Source organism: Monocercomonoides exilis, assembly GCF_001643675.1.
Source record: "Monocercomonoides exilis strain PA203 chromosome Unknown scaffold33-1116896, whole genome shotgun sequence".
Classification (NCBI taxonomy): Eukaryota; Preaxostyla; order Oxymonadida; family Polymastigidae; genus Monocercomonoides; species Monocercomonoides exilis.
The window spans coordinates 187595-208587 of NW_027150578.1; the positions used below are offsets into that span (position 1 = coordinate 187595).

The 20993-nt window shown below is 44.1% G+C and overlaps 3 protein-coding genes across 3 annotated transcripts; 2 read left to right on the forward strand and 1 right to left on the reverse strand.

Moving 5' to 3' along the window:
* Window positions 1–88: 88 nt before the first annotated feature.
* MONOS_7251 (uncharacterized protein) lies at window positions 89–9988 on the forward strand (the record flags this gene model as incomplete). Its single annotated transcript, XM_067877566.1, has 3 exons — window positions 89–1844; window positions 2087–3009; window positions 3384–9988. 3 exons carry the CDS (start codon window positions 89–91, stop codon window positions 9648–9650), a joined length of 8946 nt encoding a protein of 2981 aa, XP_067724316.1. The 3' UTR covers window positions 9651–9988.
* Window positions 9989–15335: 5347 nt separating this feature from the next.
* Window positions 15336–17307, reverse strand: MONOS_7252 (uncharacterized protein; the record flags this gene model as incomplete). The annotated part of the gene is made up of 4 exons (XM_067877567.1): window positions 15336–15661; window positions 15705–16256; window positions 16346–16915; window positions 17139–17307. 4 exons carry the CDS (start codon window positions 17305–17307, stop codon window positions 15336–15338), a joined length of 1617 nt encoding a protein of 538 aa, XP_067724317.1.
* Window positions 17308–17496: 189 nt separating this feature from the next.
* MONOS_7253fu7254 (uncharacterized protein) lies at window positions 17497–20745 on the forward strand. The gene is made up of 6 exons (XM_067877568.1): window positions 17497–17638; window positions 17708–17732; window positions 17778–17861; window positions 17921–18029; window positions 18143–19028; window positions 19282–20745. Exons 1-6 carry the CDS (start codon window positions 17503–17505, stop codon window positions 20193–20195), a joined length of 2154 nt encoding a protein of 717 aa, XP_067724318.1. The 5' UTR covers window positions 17497–17502; the 3' UTR covers window positions 20196–20745.
* The last annotated feature ends 248 nt before the right edge of the window (window positions 20746–20993 follow it).

Consider the following 20993-nt stretch of genomic DNA (forward strand, 5'->3'; position numbering starts at 1 on the left):
ACTTCATTTGTTCTTTTCAAATCGATCATTTCTTTTTCAATTTCTTTTTTATCATTATTGTTATTGTTATCATTATCATTTCTAAAAAATGCAATTCTTTCCTCCTCCTCATTCTCCTCCCATCCCCACACCCTCCTTCCTCCCTCAGATGAACCTCATCGGCATCCTCTGTGAAGGCAAGCACAAAGTCCTCACCCCACTCGCCATCACCTCTCAAATCGAAGGTGTCCCCCTCTCTCCTCTCCAGCGCACCCCTGCCTCTCCTCACTATCACTCACAGCGCCGCTCCACTTCTCCCAGACCCCGCTCAAATTCAGCTATGGCGTATACTTCCCCTTCTGCTTCTCCCTCTTCTCCTTTTCCTTTTCCTTTTCCCTCTTCTTCTTCTTCCTCTTCCTCCTCCTCTTCCTCTTCTTCTTCTCAATCACCTTCACTTCATTCATCTTCTGTCTCTCCTCCTTCCATTTCATCTCATTCACACCAAACACAAGCACCTTCCGTTTTTCCTCCTCAAATGCTTGCCTCTTCCTCTTCCTCATCATCATCATCATCATCTTCTTCTTCTTCTTCTTCTTCTTCTTCTTCTTCTTCTCGTTTCTCTTCTCTTTCTCCTTCTGCTTCTTCATCTGCCCCACTCACCCCTTCTTCTCTCTCAACACACAACATGCTCGAAATAAACATTCCATCTTCTTCTTCTTCTACTACTACTACTTCTACTTCTTCTTCCTCCTCCTCCTCCTCCAATCTTGTCGGCTCTCCTTCCTCTCTCTTCACCGCCCTGCCTTCTTCTCCTTCCTTCGGCTCTTCTTTCGGCTCTTCTTTTGCCCCTTCCTTCAGCTCTAACAACAAAAACATCCCATTTCGCTCATTCCCCAGCCAGCCTCAGACTCCCATCACTCCAAACTCACCTTCCACCCCATCAGCCAACGGACAGCTGGCGAGCTTTCTGTTGAATCCTCAGCAGTTTCAGCAGTCTTCTTCTTCTTCTTCTTCTTCTTCTTTTGCTCTTTCGAGACCTAATCAGTTGTCAGCGTACAGTCAGAACGGAGGATCTGCTTCTTCTTCTTCTCCTTATTCTTCTTCTTCCTCCTCCTCCTCTTCCTCGTCTTCTTCTTCAACGAACAAGACTCTTGTCAAATACCCTCCTCTTCCTTGTTCTTCAGATGAGGCGCTGGCTGAAGTGACAGCGAAATTTAGAGAGGTTTTAGAAACCCCACCGCCACAGGCAAGAAACAGAGGGAAAAAAGAATGGAGAAAGATGATGGTGGAGAAGAACAAGGAGATATTGATGGGAAAGAAAGGAGGGAGAGGGAGAGGAAGAGGAAAGGGGGGTGAAGATGAAAAGGATGAGAGAGAAGAAAGAGAAGGGGAAGAAATTACAGATACAGAAAGGTTTGAAAGGGATGATGATGATGAGGAGGAAGAAGATGACGACGACGACGAAGATGAAGAAGATGAAGGAAGAAGAAGAAGAAAAAGAAAAAGAGGAAGAAGCATCAAGATTTCATCATCATCATCATTCCAGTCTCCAACACCAACACCAACTCCTTCTGCCTTTGGCAACGACATCACACTTGAAGACGACCAGCTGTCTCTTCTCTCGCAGATGACACTGCAGCGGAGCAGGATGGGCAAAGAAGGGGAAGCGAAAGGGCATACAGACCTGATATCAGCGATGGTTATACTGCCTGGAATGACCCAGATGCTGGCGTCGGCCTCTTCAGACAGCAGGGTGCTGCTGTGGGATGTGGAGAGGAGGGTGGTGAAGAACGAGCTGGCTAAGCACACGAGAGCGGTCACCGCGCTCATCTGGCACCCGGACGCGAAGCTGCTGGTGTCGGGAGGTTTGGAATGTGGAATGTGGGAAAGAGAAAAGAGAATATGAAGTTTTTATAATTTTGTTTGTTTATTGATTGGTTGATTGATATTCTGAAGAAAAACTTAAATTTTTTAGGAAAAAAATATTGTTTCAATACTTTTTTTGTTATCATTTCTCTTATTTTTTCCTTTTCATCCTATTTTGTTTGTTTCACTGCCACAATAATTCATTTTCACTCTCTTTCCCCTTCTCCATCCCCTTCTCAAGCTGCGGACACAAAGATCCACGTGTGGAATCCCCTCCTCACACGCAACCAGCTGAGCATGACACTCAACGGCCACCGCAGCGTCGTCTCCTCTTTGTGTGCCATTCCTGACTCCTCCCGCCTCCTCTCCTTCTCCCGCGACGGGGTGATGCGACTGTGGGATTTGAGAACAGGGGCGACGCTGCAGATTGTGAGTGTGGAGCACACAACACAGCAGGCAGCGGTGAAGGCAGCGCATATGACACGCGCAGTGCAGGTTGAGTATTCAGCGGCTGTGCTGTGCAACACACTGGGAAACAGGCTGGTTGTTGGGGCGAGGAAGCTGGTTTTCTTTGACTACTACGCCGATGCGAAGACAAGTGATGCAGGAGATGACGATGATGATGACGAAGAAAGGAGGCTGGCCGAGGCTGTGGAAGAGGAGCTGGCGAAGAGCGGGCTGCTTGTGCGTGGAGGAGAGGAAGAAGACGAAGACCCTGCAGTGATTGTGTCTGGGAGCGACAGGGCAGCAGCGAGGCGGAGCCAGAGGGCGAATGTGGCGATGCGGGGGAGAGGGAGAAGTGCTCATTCATCACTGCAGATGCGGTCAGCGTTCACAAAGCTGAGGGAAAAGAAAGCAGCAGATGAGAATCCGATTGAGCACGCGACGAGAAACAATTCGGCAGTGGCAGCGTATAAGAGGGGGTTGCTTGGAGGTTCGTCATCATCATCTTCTTCTTCTTCGGGTTCTTCTTCTTCTGCTACGCCGTCGGGTGTGGTGACGTATTTGGGGAGGCCAATAGCGACGACAGCAGCAGAGAGAGAGCAGAAGAAGATGAATGCGTTGAACAGTCTGTTTGGGATGGACAAGAAGACGCTGCTGGAGAAGAGCTTGGCAGCTCATGGGGCGCTGAATGACAGGAAGAAGAAGACAACGTCGTCGAAGGTGTGGAATGTTGGAGAGAGAGAGAGAAAGAGAAAGAAAGAAAGAGAAAGAGAGAGGAATAAAATTGGCTTGTTTGTTTGTTGAAGTGTAAGATGGAAAAACAAAATAATGTATTTTTTAAGAAATTTGAAGATAAGACTATTGTTTCAATTTTTGTACCAAAAGAGTTTTCTTCTTCTATTTATTTTGCATCTTTTTTTTTATCTTTGAAATTTTCTGATTTTTCCATTCTTTTCATAATTTCTTCCTCTTTTTCAATTTTTATTTTTATTTTATATAAATTAATACTTCTTCATTACATACCTCCCCCCCTCCCCCCCCCCTTCCTTCTTCTTCTTCTTCTTCTTCTTCTTCTTCTTCTTCTTCTCCATCAGCCCATCCGAGCCGCTGTCTACAACGAGCTCGCCGCCACCTTCGCCCTGGCTGTTGACACACACATCCGCCTCTTTGATGGCTGGACAGGCGAACAGAACGGAGAATACGAAAGCAGCAGCGTCGTAACAGCGCTGGCAATCGATGGGCGACAGAGAAAGATGTATGTGGGCACGATAGAAGGAGATGTGGTTGTGCTGAAGTTCAACAACGGGGCGCTGATGAAGACGCTGGAGAAGCATCGGCCACAGACGACGGGGGTGGCATTGGGAGGAGGAGGAGGAAGAGAAGGAGGAAGAGAAGGAGGAGGAGGAGGCAATGAAAGTGGGAGTGGGAGTGGAGGGGGAGAAAAAGGAAGAGAAGGAGGAAGAGAAGGAGGTGAGAAAGAAAGCGGAGGGCAAAGGGATTCAAGCAATGCAACCGCAACTGCAAACACTTCTGGACAGCAACTAAATGGCGGGGGTGAAGCTATCAATGAAAATAACAGCAATGCTAATAACAGTAATAACAATAAAGACAGTCCCTCAAAAGAGAGAGAAAGTGCAATGATTCCGCCACAGACACCGAGTGGTGCTCCGTCGGGGCTGCAGACGCATCTTTCATTGATCAACGATTTAGACGGCGATGGCGACGAAGATAAAGGCATTCGAATGCAAAGATTGTCACGCAATGCTCCAGTGAGAAAGTCAATTATTGCTTCTGCTACTGCCTCTTCTTCTTCCTCTTCTTCTTCTTCTTCTGGTTTGAATTCTGCTCAATCAGCCTCCTCTTCCTCTTCCTCCTCCTCAGACCTAACCCTTCCCTACAACTCCTCCCAAAAAGCTACTGTCCCTATCACCTCCATCCACTTCATCGACTCCATCGCCATGTGCCTCTCCACCTCCTGGGAGCGCCGCGCCATCCTCGCCAGCGACACCGCCTCCTCCGTCCGCTTCCTCTCCCCTCTCTCTGGCGACATCCTGTGCTCTGCTGTTTCCCCATCCCCCGAAATCTCGCTCTTCGCCCTCGGTTCCTCCGACTGCACCATCCGCATCTTCGACGTGGAGTCTGCGCAGATCACCACACAGCTCACCTCAATCGATGAGGTGGCGGCTGTCTGCTTCGCCGGCCCGTTCCCTGTGCTCGTCTCAGGCTCCACAGACGGCTCCATTCAGCTCTGGTCAACAAAACCGTGCTCCTCCCGCACCCTCCTCGCACACTTCGTCAACATCAGCCTTCCTGTCTGGGTGGCAGGGCCACAGCCCAAACAATCACCTTCTTCCTCTCTTTCTCCGTTCCCTTCTCCCACTCATTCTCCGCCTATCAACCACACCTCTGCCTCTTCCACCCCTTCAGCCACTGCCATCACCTCATCTGGTTTTCCTCACCCGCTGCAGCGCAAGTCCTCAATGTCCTATCCAAATGCTCCTGTTGCTGCTGCTGCAGTTGCTTCTTCCTCTTCCTCCTCCTCCTCTTCTTCTTCTTCTTCTTTCACTCCTTCTGCTTCTGCTGCCATTTCTCGCCACCAGTCGTTCTCAAACCACTCTCCACTCAGCACACACCAGGGCCTGGCACCTTCTCCTTCTCCTGCCCCTTCGCCTTTTCCTTCTCCTTTTCCCGCTCAATCTCCGTTTCCTGGGCAAACAACAGCTGCTGGCACAACCTCAACCACAACAGGTTCTGTAGCGTCTTACAACATTTCATTCAAACAGCATTCTGCTTCTTCTTCTGGTTCTTCTTCACATGATCACTCACAGCCCACTTCTTTTTCTTCCTCCTCCTCCTCTTCTTCTTCTTCAGCATCTGCCTCTTCCTCACCCACAACTGGAAAGATGCTGCAAAAACAGAAGCAGAACCATCTTTGCGAGACAAGAGTAGCCATTTCGAAGATCTGCTATGTGGAATGCTTCCGATTTGGCGATGAAGGCGAAGAAGAAGCGAAAAGCGATCTGAGGACGTTGAGGGAAGGAGAAGAGAAAGAAGGGAAAATGCCTTCACTGGAAGAGGCGCTGAAGCAGCTGGATGAAGAGGAAGAGGAAGACGAGAGGAGGAAGAAAGAGGAAGAGGACGATGATGACGATGATGATGATGATGAAGGCACAATGTGGGATAGTGAAGAGGATGGCGGGAATGATACAGCCAGCATAAAGGGAGGAAGAGGGGGAAGAAGGGGATGCGGAGGAGGAAGTGGAAGCGAAGAAGAGCCTCCAGCGACGCCTGAGCAGAACAAGCAGATGTCAATGCAGATGTCTACGCAGACGCAAATGAAAAGCCCCCATTCGCAAAGCAACTCCACCAGCCCAGTGAAGAGAGAGCGAGATGCTGATGAGAAGTCTGTTGAGCTGATGAACATCGAAAGCAGCGCGAGCGGGCGGAGCCAGCGCTTTGGGGCGAGTCCCAACGGCTCTGTTTCCTCGCAGCGTCTGCAGCAGTCACGGCCATCTCCTCTCTCTTCTGCTGCTCTCCGCTCTCCCAATGCTTCTTTGTCTCCGATGTCCCGCCCGCCGCTGACTGCCACATCGACATCGTCGGGTGCCATGTCCACGTACCGAAGGAGAGGAAGGGCTGACAACACATCCAGGCTGCTGAATCCAGCGCTGGCAAACCCGTTTCTGGCTAATAGAGTGATGGGGCTGATTCCAACCACACCCAAAACTGGGAGGTCGGAGCAAGAGAGACAGCGGGACAGAGTGAGGATGCAAGGGCACTTGATCATCGTCGGGGACGATGCGGGTTTTGTGACTGTGTACAACATATCTCAGCTGCTGCAGGCGCTAAACATGAAGCGGATGGACGATGTGATGCGCGAGAAGCGTAAGAAGCTCGACGGCAAGCCTGGGCAAGAGAGCGGTATTTCACTGTACTTCACGCCTCTTCCGAACACGTCCATTGACTCTCGCCTGCGTGACACGATGCTTGTGGGGCGGTGGAAAGCGCACAGAGGTCCGATCACGACTCTGCAGTACATCAAAAACAACGAGGCGGTGCTGACGTCATCGACCGACGGCATCTTCAGCCTGTGGTCGCTGAGAGGGTTTGTGGACTCATCAGCACACCCGAGGAAGAGGAAAGCGGTGCCATTGGGAAGGATCACGTCGGTGGAAGGGCGGGTGTCGCTTCCGACGGAGGAGGACACGGCGGGCTGGATGAAGATGACGAAGGAGATGAAGGAGTCGAGGAGGAAAAGAAAGGCGCTGCTGGCGATGATCCAGGCGAGGCAGAGGGAGAGAGGAGGGGATGGAGACGGGCTGATTGGGTTTGGCGATGACAGAGACGGAGAAGATGCAGCAAGTGGATTCAGTGGAGCTAGTGGGTTCGGAGGAGGTGGAGGAGGAGGAGGAGGAGGAGGGAAGAGGAGCTGGGACATGAGGAGTGGGATGACGATGATGACTGGAGCTAATCGAGGAGGAGGAGGAGGAGGGGCAGGAGGAAGTGGAACGGGGATGTGGAGGCCGCACTCAGGAAACACACAGTTCCAGTCAGTTGTGCGGGGGATTCAGTCAGTGAATAGAATGAGTGCATTGGCAGCTGCTGCAAAGAGCGGGGAAGGGGCAGAAGGAGAAAGAGGGGAGAGAGAGAGAAGAGAGAGAGACGGGCTGAGGGAGAGAGAAAGTCTGTTGGGAGAAAAAGTTGATGAGCGGCAGAGCATTCTGAGCAGAGCGACGAGGAAGACAGCAGCGACACGAGGAGGCTTTGAAAGAGGAGGAATTAGTGAAGAGTTGAAGGATGTGGGGGACGAATGGGACGAGTTTGAGTATGCGTTTGAGGTGGAAGAAGAAGCAGACGAAGAGGAGAACGAAGAGGAAAGAGAAGGAGAAGAAGAAGGAGGGAGGTCAAAGAGAACAAACAGAGAAGGAGGCGGTGGTGTTGCTGCAACGCGATGGAAGTCTGCCAAAAGAAGTCAGAAGAGACCAGATTCTTCGACTTCTGAGATGTCTCGCACCAGTTTGAACTCGAAAGATTCACAGAGAAAAGGAGCAAATGCAGCGACGCCTTCATCTGCTGCTTCTTCTTCTTTGCAGAGCTCAACAACTACTGCGTTGCCTCAAACAAACTCCAGTCAATCAATTTCGACCAGCTCCTCTAATCCTTCTTCATCATCCTCATCCTCATCCTCATTAACTTCAACTTCTTCTCCTACCTCCTCTTCTTCTTCTTCTTCCTCTTCCTCTTCCTCTTCCTCCTCATCATCATCCCATTCCTCTGAGTGGCTCTTCGTCCCAGTGACTGAACCCTACGAGCGAGCGCTGTCTGAGCGTGTGAATGCGATTCTGAATGACATCGGCGACACTCTCTTTTGGCGGCGGCTGGAGAGAGGAGGGACAGCCGGGTGCGATTTTGGCAATGGGCTGGTTGTGGAAGGGGATCCTGCAGCACTGCTGGGCGGGGAGAAGACGGCGCTGAGCAAGAACAAGAAGAAGAAGCGGCTGGGTGAGTGGAAGAGAGGAGATGAGACCGAGCGGAAGATCCGAATGTACATAGAGATGAGCGAGAAGGGTGAGGGGGATGTGGTTAATGGCGGAAGAAGTGGGGTGAATGGGCGGAGGATGTCGTCTATAGGCGATGCTTCGTATCTTCTGCCGATTGCTTCGAAGACGTCTTCTCCGCTTATATCTTCATCAGCAGCGCCTGGCTTGCTTGATGCTACTTCCTCTTCTTCCGCTTCTTCTTCTTCTGGTGGTGGCGGCGGTGGTAATTCAGTTATATCACGTGGTGCAAAAGGCAGTCGAGCAGGAGACGAGGACAAATCGTTCTTTCTCACCCAGACTGAAAGTGGAGCTTCGTTTGGAGAGGCAGCCATTGACGAAGGGAAAGAAAGTGAAAGCAGAGAGAATTCTTCTGCCACCACTCAATCTTCTTTGCCTGCTCTGCCTCCGTTCGAAGAGCCTCCCAAGGCGATTTCGCCTCCGATCGGCCATTTTGCCCATCATTCGCTGAAGAACATGGGCTCGGCGTCTTCTTTGCACCCTTCCTCGCCTCTGGGAAAGGAGTCATTTTCGATGTCGCCAAGCTCCTCTTCCTCTGTTTCTGCCTCAGTTTCTGCTGCTGGCTCTGGCTACTCCACATCCATGTGCAAGTCCTCCTCTCTCCTCTCGCTCTCCTCGCCTTCTCCTTCTTCTTCTCCTTCTCCTTCTTCATCTCTTTCCTCTGCCCCAGTCACCGCCTCGCTCCGTGTGCCCCTGCTGCCCCAGCATGGACGCCTTCTCTCTCCTCTGCGCTCAGAATTGGCCTTGGCGAGTGGAGATTGGCGAGCAGCGCCGATGATGCTGATGCCGTCGCAGCCAGCCACTCCCAATGCGATGGTGATGCTGGGAGAGCTCAGCCGGAAAGGGAGGCCGCCTCTCATGGCACCTGGCAGCGGAGCCATCACACCCAGCAACATGCGCGCGTTCCTCTCACAGACAGGCTCGTCGTCGCTGTTTGCGTCGTCGTCTTCTTCTTCTTTCCTGCTGCCCAGCCGCTCGGGAATCAACACGCCCAGCAACCTCTCAGGCTCAATGAGCGGACTGATGACGCGGCCAGACACTGCGCAGAAGCGGAGGAACCTGTTCCGCAGCTCTCTTCTTGGCAAGCTGAGCAAAGAGAGACCGCTTTCATCGTTAGGAGCACGCGATGCAGATGACACGAAATCGCGGATATCGTTGAGTTCTCTGTCGTCTGATGTTTCTGAGGCGCCTTCCTCTTTTCCCTTTGCGAATGGAGTAAATGGAGTGAGTGGAGTGAGAGGGGTAAGAGGTGTGAATACTGCAAATTCTAAGCATGCATCAAAGCAAGAAATAATGCCGAGGAGAAGAGCTGTGTCTTCCTTATCAACACGCACACAGAAATATGCGTTTTCTTCAAAAGTGCCTTCGCACGTGGATCGGCTGCAGGCGGAGCGGAGGAGGCGGAAAGGGCAGCATTTTGTTGGGGGCAAAAAGGACATAGACACAACACTGCGGACGATTGCAGCGCTGGACAGCTTGGAGAGGAGTGCGGGTATTAAGCGGGTGCTTTCGGAGCAGAAGCATTCAGCGATTCTGTCGCGCTACTCGTTGGCGGTGGACAGCTGTGGGGATGAGGAGGATAGAGAAGGAGATGGAGAAGGAGATGGAGAAGGAGAGGGGGAAAGAGATAGAGATAGAGAAGGAAGGGTATACGATGATATGGATGGGAATGAGGAAATGTATGGACTTGATAATTTGTCTGATGCTGAAAGAATTAGTGTGGCAACTGATAACGACACGTGGACAGAACATTTGTCAAATGCGTCTCGTGTTAGTAACGTCAGCTCTCGATATAAATTATAAAATATTTTTCATATTCTTTTTTTAATTATGTTTTATTTAATTTAATTTAATTTTATTTTGAATTATGTCTTCTGCTGAATAACAACGATTTTTGTTTGATGAAAATTTCTTTTCTTTTTTATTGTTGTTGAATTATTTGTTTTGTTTTTATTGAAAAGCAATATGTGATTATAAATTTTTTGAAATAAGCTTTTTTCTTAAATTTTTTTATTCAAAAAAATTTTTCGATAATATTTGTTCTGATAGAAATAACACAAGAAGAAACAGAAAAAATACGAATGCATTCATACAATCACAATTTCTTTTTTGATAACGAAAAAAGTTTGCGATTGAGAAAAGTTAAGTTACAATTTTTTTTTTCTTTTTTTTAAAGTATGTTTGAGTGTGTAATTCTTGTTGAAAGTTAATAAGAAAAAAAACATGAAGGAGAATTATGAAAAATCAATGGAAATCGTCATGAAGATTTTGAGACAATTGATTGTTAAAAGAAATTTCATTGATTGAAATTATTGAAACAATTCAATTTTCATCATAATAAAAAGTTTAGAAATATGTCTATTATGCATTTCTTTGATCTTAACCTTTAGTTTCACTTACAAAAGAATTTTTTATTGTTTTTGAGCAACATTCTTGCAAAAGAATGACAACAGAAGCTTATCGCGAAGAGACTGTGAAATCTGAATGCTTCGAGATTGCAGAGCAAGATCTTCATCAAAATTCTTCGTTTCAACAAATTGACAACATTTTGATTTCGTGTACAGGATCTATTCATTCCGCAGAAATGAAACAGATAATATCCAGGATGAGCGCTTTTGTTTTTCCAATATTGGATTTGCAGCATGAACAATTGACTTCTTTGAGAAAAAGTGAGAATTCTTCGAATGATCGGTTGGAGCAAATATTACAGTTTTTTCTTTTTACGAGAACTTATGCAGGACTTTCTGTTTCTGAAATGGTACATATTTCTATTTTAATTGAAAGGCTTTGTGCAGAAGAATCATTTCGCCTCAAAAGTGGGAAAAGTACAATGATTGCTGAAGAAAGTCTTGGAACATTATTTCTATGCGCTGTTTTAATCGTTCAAAAGCTAGAGCGAGACACTCCTTTCCGTAACAGCTGGTGGTCAAATATTTATTCAATACCTTTATTATCCTTAAATGAATCGGAGAGACTGTTTCTTAGAAGATTAAATTATGAAGTTCATGCCGATAGAGAGTTATTTTTTGTGCAACTTAGAAATGTTGGGCTATTAGAGAAATTTGGATTTAGCATTTAGATTTTCTTGTTTATATTGTGTTGAATTGCCCTGACTTTTTTATAATTTCCACTATATTACAACTCACAGTGATGATAAGTTATTTCGTTCTTGTAAAAGCGACTAGATATTCAACTAGTCATGTGAATGAATTATTTATTTTGAGTTATTTCTTAGTTATCTTTTTTGTTGTATTTGTCTGTTTGATTATTTTATTTCAATCATATTTAGATTTTCATTTTCATTACAATAATTTTTTATTTAATTTTGTTCTTATATATTATGATCGATTATTTATATATTTCATTAAGATTATATTCGCTTACAATGTTTTATGTATTCTTATTTCATATTTTGTGTGTGTGGGCGTGTGTGTTTTTAAATATTTACTGTTATATTTTAGGTTAAATCAACATTTATTCGTACTTTTATTAAAAAAATTTTTTTTCGAGCAAATGGTTTAACAAAGTGATGAGTGGAATTGTTAGAGTTGAAGTTAATTTAGTAAAATATCTGTTGGAATTTGATGAAAGAAAAAATCACTTGTAATTTATTCGATTGCAAAAACTATCATTTTGAATAATTTTTGGAACAGCTTTCCCTTCTTCATTAAATTCAAATAATGCTAATGAAAAATAAGTTCATCATTTTTATCTCTTCAAAGAGATATCTTCGTATTAAACCAAATACCCTTAATAAATAGACTTAATAATCTTGAATGGGCCAGAATTTGTCCAGTTCTTCCCGAAAGGCATGCGTTGCTGAAACTGTTTCCACTTCATTTCCCCAAGCCAACACATTGTTTGAGCTTATTTCTAAAAAAGATTTTTGAAGCACTTTGCTTTGCAAAATGAACTTTCCTTTCAAACAACAAGAATGAAATCAGGCTCCGATGACGAGGCCGGGGATGGAATCGAAGAATTGTCCCTTATTGATAAGTATGGCAGTTTGCTCACGTTCCCTTTAGAATTTGAAATCTGTGAAATGCGAGAAATATTCATATTTTTATAAGAGTTATTTTCTGAGCTGGAAAATGGCACTGAAGGGGAACAAAAATTGAAAATCTTTGAAATGAATGGACTTATGAGTGAGATGGCTTATAGCGATGTGTATTCTATTTTCACGAAAGAATTGTTTGACAGGATGGACAAAATGGTTGAAAGAAAGAGATTATCCATTGAGAATGCATGTTTGTTGGTGCAGCGTGTGGGGTATTGGAAAATGTTGAAGAATCCATTGTTCAACGAATTTAAAAATTCTTTTTTGAACAGAAGATTTGAAAAGATGATTGTTAAAGAAGAAAAGAAAAGAAAAAGAGGGAATGAAAATCTTCTTGTTGGCCTTTGCGAATGTTATCTTTCGCTTAACAGCCGATTTTCTTCGGAATTGCTGTCGATTTGCGTGCCCTGTCTTCTGAAAGAAGCGTTGAACAAAGAGGAATGCGAGGAAGCTCAAAAGGAAGTGGAAATGGCTTTGCTTTCTTTGAGTAAAATTGTGGGCCGTGAAGTTTGGGCATTTCTGTTTCCTTTTGAACGTTAATTATTCCCTCTCATTTTTTTGAGAGAGTGCTTGAAAAATTGTATTTGAATGAAATCAAAGAGATTATCAAATATCATCAAGATCATCAGAATCTGACGCGACTTGCCTATCATTCTGCATGGGAGTTTTTGATAGCACGACTGGGCAGCAATCGATCATTGGCAGATGTTATTACGAATGAGCTGCATTTTGTCGCGGAGGCAACAAGAGAACTGGAAGAACTGTCAAGTTGCGCGGATCTGAAGACAAAAGAAGTGATTAAAGGAAAGAAAGAAGTGAAGGAAATTGTGGGGAAGTGGATAAAAACGGCGGAAGAGTTGTTTTTGTGTATCACATCGTGGAAAGAGGAATATGCCGAACTGATAAGTTTCGTGGCCAAGCTGTACAGAGCATCAAGAGAGAAAGAGCAAATGTTGTGTGAAAGATGCTTTTCATTTTTTTATGAAATTGCAAATAATGCAACTGAAAGTGTTGGTTATTTTCTGAAAGAAGGTGTTTTCGATATCTTTTGCGAGGATCTCCAGCAATCAACATTGGAGGATGTAAAATTGTGGAGAAGTTTCGGGTTCTTATCAGATATTTTGAAAAGATTGAATGAAAAGAAAGATAACGATGTTGATGAGGTGAAAAGAAAGGCAACAAAAAAAGAGATGTTTGAAAGGATGGAGGAAGAGGGATGTGAAGATTGCATAACGAGCTTTTTTGAAAGATTTAATTTTCTGAACAAAAGATATTCTTGCGATGCATTATCTTTGAATGTTTCTGATTATCATGTGAATGTTTGAGGAAACGAAATGTTTCCCATTTTGAAATTTAAAGAAAAAATGTCTTTTATATTTTTTGAAAATTTATAATCGTGAATGGCTTCATATTAAACTTCATGAATTTATTGTTTTCATTTCATTGAGATGTGGCAAAGCAATGAAAAAAAAGAAACATTCAGATTTTTGTGTTGTTTCCTTTTCTTCATCAAAAGCTATCTCCAAATGAATTGAGTATTTCGCCTCTTTCTCACGGCTGACCTGCAGATTTGGGTGTTTTTGATGTTCTGGTATCATTTTTCACAATCCTCTTCTCCGCTCGTGCAAGATATCCGATATCCATTCAGATTCTTTCTTTATTTCCCATCAAACATCAACATCAACGAGCTTGATGAAGATGACAAAATGAGAAAGAGAAGAGAATTGACGATATGTGTGTGTGCATGAGTTGACGAAGAAAACCTCAATTACAAACAAGAGATATGCCTTTGAAAGACAAATTAATTATGAATTTTTATTTATTTATTTATAGAGAAGAAAAAACGCAAAAAATTACTCCACAAACAAAAAATCAAATACAAGCCATATTCACAAGAAGAAAGCATTTTGTATTTTTCGTTTTTTCCCTCCTGGATGCATCTGCTTGGGCCATAAAGTCTTCAGGTGCTGGTCAAACCCTTTGCCATCGTTCTCCATTCGGTTTTTTCAGATGTTCTGTTGATCCCTTCAAAGGTCCACTTCACAAAGCGTTCACAGATGTTATCCAGTCTTCCTCTGGTTCGTCTTGCTTCACTGAATAGATCACAGTGGCTCATCGAAATTGCCAGGGGAACAATAATAACGCGGAACATTCAACCGGTGAGTCTCACGAAAACATTCAATGTGTGCAATGATTGTTGATATGAGAAGGAAAACAAAGAGTGTTAGAAGCACAGCTGGCAAACAGAAAAGAGGAAGAAACAAACAAAAATAATGATGAATATGGACAAAAAAAGTTATGAAAAAACAGGAAGATTGAAAAGATGCAAACGAAGTCGAAAAGGAGCATTAATTGTTTTGAAGATAATGATGAACTTCATTGACAGATCAGGAAATGAATTTTCATGTTTTCTCGAATTCTCTGTTTTCAAGAAGAAAGAATAAAAGAACGATGTTTCCATCGTTTTGGAGTTCATGAAAATGTGACATACACTTCAATATAAGGCAACTATCCCTTTTCATGGGATCCAATTTCTCTGGACTTTATCAGCATATTTTTCATTTGCCATTCTTCCACCGGAGATTGCAATTAATTTCTGGTTTTTTATTTTGATAATAAGAAACGTTTCCTGAAATGCATTTTGCTGAAGAAGAGCAAAGTCTGCTGAAAGAAGAAATGAATGGAAGGCTGAAGAACATGTACAAAGAAGAATTGAAGTGATTTTTCTCGAAAGAAGAATTCAAAGTATTTGACATATCGATTGAATTGAACAACAATCCATTCGAAAAAGCCCTGATGTGTCTGAAGCATATTGGACATGAGAATGCGGGAAAAAATAAGAGTCTTCCATTGTTTTACAGATTCGTCTTTGAAGAATGGATTTGAGAGGATGATTATCGAAGAGGGAAAGAAAAAAGAGAGAAAGGATATGAAACTGTTGATTGATCTTTGTGAATACAATTAATTTTGGTGCGAAAGATTTTGCATCCTGTGTGCCTTTTCTTGTGAAAGCTGCATTGAGCAAGGAAAAAAGAAAAGATGCTCAAAAAGAAGTGGAAATAGCATTATTGGCTTTGAGCAATATTGAAATGCTTGCAGTGTGGAATTGAATCATTTTTTGCCATTTATAGATAATTCTAACCTTTGTGAAGAAAATGCTAAAAGAACTGCATCTGCATGAAATTAATGAAATCACCCAATATCATCAAGAACTTCTTCAATCCTCTCTGTCTGGCTTCCCTCTTCACCCGCTCTCGTGTTCATAATCTTCTTTCTCTTTCTCTTCGTTCGCTTTTGAACCTTTTTTCTTTTCTTTCATTGACAATCTTTGAATTTCACACACATGTGTTTCTTTTCTTCGTCTATCAATTTCTTCGTTTCTTCGTCATATCTGTCTTTTTCTCTGATACAGATACAGAATGGAAAGAGATTCAACCAAATGATGTGGAAGAAGAAGAAGAAGAGGCAGAAGAAGAAGAGGGTGAATGTGTTGATGGCTGAACCTGAAGTGGAGGAGAAAGAGCAGATGGAGGATCCTCGCTGTAAGTGCGGGATGCCTCATAAGCCCGATGATCGCTCTTCAGATAAACAGATGGCCAGCTCGTTCTGTTTGCGACTTCTTCTCCAGCTGTGTATTTGAGCGATGGGGAAGAGTGTTCGGTGGAATGCTGTTGTTGTTGGAGTGTCTGCACCTGCTGCTTCGGCGATCGTATTTCTGCCTCCAATCCCTCCTTTTCGCTGTTCCACTCCTCTTCTGCTGTCTCATTCCACCACCGATCCCGAACTCTTTCCTTCTCAACCTCTCCAATCTTCCCCTTCAGGCGTGCCTCCATCCTCCACTTCTCCTCCTCCTCCCACTCTCTCTCCAAACTCAGCCTCCTTTGTCTCTGCCCTTTTTGTCGCTGCTGCCTTCTCCCTCTTCAGATCCTCCACTGACCTCTTCACTTCTCGCAGCCTCGCTCCCAGCTCCTCCTTCTCTTCCTCCATCCCTCTCATCACGCTCTTCAGCCAGGTTATCTCCTCTCTCAGCTCCTCCATCTCCGCCCGCGTCTTCTCCCCTTCCTCCTCCTCCCACTTTACCACCTCCTCCAGCTCCCAAATCCTGCTCCTCTCTGCTGAATCTTCTCTGCTCTTCCCCAGCTCTCGCTCCTTCCCCATCTCCTCTGCCTTCTCCTTCTTCTCTTTCAGAAGACGAAGGATCGTTTCCTCTTTTTCCTCCAACTTCGCCTTCAGCCTCCTCACCTCCTGCTTCACATCCAGCCCGCTACTCTCAGCCACTTCAGCTGATGGTGCTCTTCCAGTTGCTTTCCCCTTTCCTCCTCCTTCTGATGTTGTGGTTGATGAACCTTCTGCTGTTGTTGGACAGACATCAAAAATGATGCAGCTGCACTCCTTCCCTTTTGCTTTTGTGTGCTGCCCAAAGTCGCTGCAGCACCCTCACCACACGCCTTAGCATCGCTTTTCTCAGCCTCTCTCCTTCCTTTCTCATCCACAACAGAACCCTCCCTCCTCACCTCTTCTGAAGTTGTCACTGGCTGAAGATGAACCCTGTCTTCAGAAGGAGATGAGACGTCAGGCTCCCAGTCACTTGCTTCCTCTCTTTTCTCTTGCATGCTGCTCACAGCGTATTCAGCTTCTTCGCTCTCTTTTCCGCTCTCCACACCCTCCTCTTCCTCGCTCTCAGCCATCCAATCCTCCATGTCACTCCCGCTCATTTCGGCGTCATCCTCGCTGCTGCCTTCTGACCGTTCTCCAGCATATTCATCCTCCTCGACATTTTCGTCTTCATCGTCCTCGTCCAGCTGGTCCATTGGCTCTTCCTGGTTGCTCTCCAACTCAGCGCTTTCATCAGCCATGCCCTCCTGCTCAGAATCCACTTGACCTGCTCCCTCCTCCAGCCCCTTTTCTTCTTCAGCCAACTCGTCCTCCGAGTTCTCGTCCTCGTCTGTTTCGCTCCCGAATTCTTCTTCATCGCCTTCCTCTTCATCCGCTTCCTCTTCGTCGCCTTTGCCTGCCAAAAAGTCAGAATTGCATTGCAAAACGAGGGGTGAAAAAGCAAAATGGTATGAAACAATTGCAAACATGCCGTGCAGTGCACAGGCAGCAACGAGCACTCAAACCTTTTTCTTTTCTCCGAATACTGCTCCCGTTTCTTTCGAACAAGCCTTTTTCGCCTTGCAGGTGGATGGGCGCTGGACAAGAAAACGAAACCCAAATGCATTATGCACCAAAACTGCAAGCCATTTCGTTAACGCTGCATCCTGTCTTCTGCCCCCGTTCTTCTTGCCTGAGCTCCAAAACTGAAGCAGAAAATTTTTTAGCGTGCGTGTCTGCGCCACTCGCCTGCACCCCGCCCTTTCCCCTTCCTCTGCCCATCCTCACCTGTGACTGCTGCGCTGCCATCGAGTCTGTTGGCTTTTTGTCATTATTTTTTTGGAGAAAGCACCTTTAATATATTTTTCGGCTGTCTTCGAAAAAGCACAAAAACACTCCAAAAATATCACCAGATTGTGCAGAAATGCTTATGAACAAAATGAGTGAATGTGGTTGGTTGAGCAACAGCGAATCAGTTGGCAAAACAATTTATTCACCAGATCGATGAAATCTTCAGAAGTGCTTGGCCACACAGGAAATGAGAGAGCGTTCCGAGAGTTGGCTCCCATGGTTACAGACATTGAAGACCCGACGTCCAGCAGCTCGTCAGACGAGGATTGTGGACTGGTGGATGTGAAAAGTGTGCATTTTATGTTTTTTGCTGTTTTGCGGTTATCGGACGGTTTGTGCTTGAACGCGGGTGGTGCAGGAGTGCCGATGGACATATGGAAGCGGTGTGGGATTTTTAGTTGGGTTTTGAGGTTTTGAAAAATTGGCAGGATTTTGAAGGAATGCGACACAAGAACGAAAATGAGGCTGATGGGGACGTCGAAGTTTTTCCGAGAGATGCTGGACACAGACGAGTATGACATGCATTTTATATTTTTCATGGGCAATTTTGACGGGGTTTGGCTGGATGCAGGTTTTGGCACGAGATTGTGGTTGAGGAGCTGCCGCGGCTGAGAGACAACATCTACATGAGCCAGAACGAGTTCCAGGATCTGGACACGTACGATCCAAACAATGCAGATGTGTGTGTTTTGCGCTGTGCCGGAGCAGGCGCAGCGAGTGACTCTCTTTTTGATGGGCTTCTTTGCGTTTTTGTTTATTTGTTGATTTGTATTTTGCTTTAAATTGCATTCAGGATGTTGCGGACAAGACCCGATTTGGTCTGAGCCCGAAAGGTTGGAAGGACACCATTCGGTTGTACGGGACTTTTCCAGAAGTGCTGTTTGGGAAGAGGCAGGGTTTCTGGAAGGATATATTTGATCTGAAAAACACGATAGAACATCCACGGATACGTCTAATTCTATTCACATTGACGTGGGTGTCTCTTGCGCTATTTCTTTTCTTCTTTTTCTTTGCCATCTTCTACGCAACGAATTTTATCCGTGGGCCAGTTTTCGACAAGCTGGCAGATGATGGGCATGTGTCGAATCTTTTGACGAACAAAGTCACCAGATCGGTCTTTTCATTCAGCCTTTCTCGGTCAAAAGGCCTTTTCAGTGTTTCAATTGCGATGCTGATATTGTTTTTGTATTTCTTAATAATGTGTATGGCGAAGCGAAAGAATATTTGTATTTCGTTTGCCGCAAATGCAACAGTGACAGGAGTCTTTTTTATGATACTTTTCTTATTGTGCAGTAATCTTGACAATTTTGTGAACGGTGACAGGCACATATTTGATATCCGCAATCGCTTGGTTGATGGCCCAGTGACGAAACCGTATCCTCAAAGGAGTGTCATGGAAAATAAGACTTCTAATGATGTGCTTTTCAGAAAAGTGGCAGACACAGAGACAGTCACACAAAAATTCACAGAAGATGGGCGACCGATAACAAACTCAGATACAATTTTATACCTTCTTTTGTTCAATTTTTTGTTTTTCTATTTTTGGGTATTATTTGAGGGAGTTTTTCAATTTTACTGGCTAAGATTTCCAGATAACTGTTGTTTCACTTTGTCCATGCTTATTATTTCTCTTGTTGGAATCGTTTTGGAGTGGGTGTTCTTTTGTGTGAAACTGTGCTGTATGCAAAGTATTGAAGGAAGGTGAATGAGTGAATGAGTGAATGAGTGAATGCGAATCGAATGAGAAGAGAGGCATTACGTTTTTATTTATTTTATTTTTTAAATAATTGTATCTGTTTCGCACAAAAATTATGTTTTATTCATTTCATTTCATTTATTAATTTATTCATTCATCATTTTTTTGTTTTGTTCTTTTTGTGTGAATGCGAATGTGTGTGATTGGAATGCTTGCTGCACGTGGCGGTCAAACAGACAACTTCACGAGCTCGTGGACAATTACTTTCATTCCGCTGTTCTTGGCAATCATCACTCTGCATATTTTTGTATTCAACTTGGAGCCACCTGGTGCTTCCATTTTCGAAACGATATGCAGCAAGAGTGTGCGTTACTGTGGGATTGTGTTTGGATCAGCGATTGGGATTGCCATTGTGCTTATTCCGACACTGTGCCTGGACGGGATTGGGAAGTTTGACCCGCCGACTTCGAGCGGAGAGGCGTGGGAAGGAGCAGAGCGGTTCATGTCAGCGGTGGTTGTGACAGACGAGCTGATTGAGCGAGCGCACAAGATGGAAAGAAACATGATGCTGTCGCTGGTTCCGATGCTGGCGTGGCTGTTTATTGAGTATTTGGCGTTCTGCTTGGGGCTGTATCTGGTGAAAGGGGATGTGCAGTGGATTGAGCGAAGGTTGGGCTTAAAGAAAGAGTTGTTTGTGTGGCAGAAATTAGCTGTGTGTAAGAGAGGCAAAGAAATGCAAGAAATACGGGCAGAGGAGTGGAAAAGGAGAAAGGCAGAAAAAAATAGAAAAAAACAGAAAGAACAAGAAAGAAAAGCGAAGGAGAAAGCGAAAGCGAAGGAGATGCGAGAAAAAGAGAAAGATCAGAGACTGATAGAGGTGACGCAAAGGGGACTGAGTCCTGAAGAGTTGAGTGCTGCAATCGATGAGATCAACAAGCATTATGATGAGGAGGATCAAAAAGAAGCAGAGGCAGAGGCAGAGGAAGCAGAAAAGAAAAGAGCAGAGGAGGAAGCAAAGAAGAAGGAAGAAGAGGAAAAGGCAGCGAATAGAGCAAATGAAAATGATTATAAGGAGCCTGCTGTCAATCACGAAATTCATGTGCTTTGGGAAAAGATTCTGCGGAAGGGATCGTTTTCGTGGCTTGTCTGAGCAGCACATGAACAAATGAATGGGAGATCAACAATACATGTGCTTCTCCATTTTGTTCTTTTATTGTTATTATTATTGTTATTATCTTTTTATTTGTTTTTTTAAGTGTTTCTGTTTTGTGATTAGAATTGCAACTGCAATTCTGTTAAAGAGTTTGTTGTTGTTTGTTGCTGTGATTTTGTTGATTAGTAATTGAAACAAATGTTTTTGTCATTTTAGAGAGTTATCAATTTTGTTGTTCATATTTTGTTGATTTTGGATTTGTTATTGAAGTTCTTATTATTTTATTGGTTAAAAACTTTGGTTTATTTATGTATTTTGCAATATGGTTTCGCTTTTATTCATTTAATTTTTATTTTTTCACAGCAGGAACTAGACTTGCTGGTTAATGGGTAAATAATTAATTCAAAGAAAATAAAAGTTATTTGCAAATACTATTTGTTTGTGCACGACTTTTTGGAGTCTTTTTATTTTTCGGAAAAAATGAAAGTTTTAGCGCACATTTTCAAAAAAACATAACAAATAACAAAACGAACGAACAAACCTGAAATCGACTTTTTTTTTCAATTATGTCTTCCAAAAAAAACTCAAAACAATCAAAACTGAATGTCAATACGATTCATGTTGTTATTTTCGAGCAAAGTTTCATTTTTCTGAACAAGTGCATTTTTTTCCCTTTTTTCGTTGATTTTCAGCAGTTTATAACACAATGTCGAATGCAACTTATTTCAGTTATTTCTCCAAATATTTTATTTTTAATGAATTATTAATTTTTTGATTTTTTTAGGATGAAACCCA

Excerpts from the sequence above, each read along its gene's own strand:
- MONOS_7253fu7254 (XM_067877568.1), top strand. The coding sequence starts at position 17,503 with ATGAAATCTTCAGAAGTGCTTGGCCACACAGGAAATGAGAGAGCGTTC. Across the intron at positions 17,639-17,707 it reads TGGACTGGTGGATGTGAAAA|GAGTGCCGATGGACATATGG; the intron begins GTGTGCATTTTA and ends CGGGTGGTGCAG. Across the intron at positions 17,862-17,920 it reads GAGATGCTGGACACAGACGA|GTTTTGGCACGAGATTGTGG; the intron begins GTATGACATGCA and ends GGCTGGATGCAG.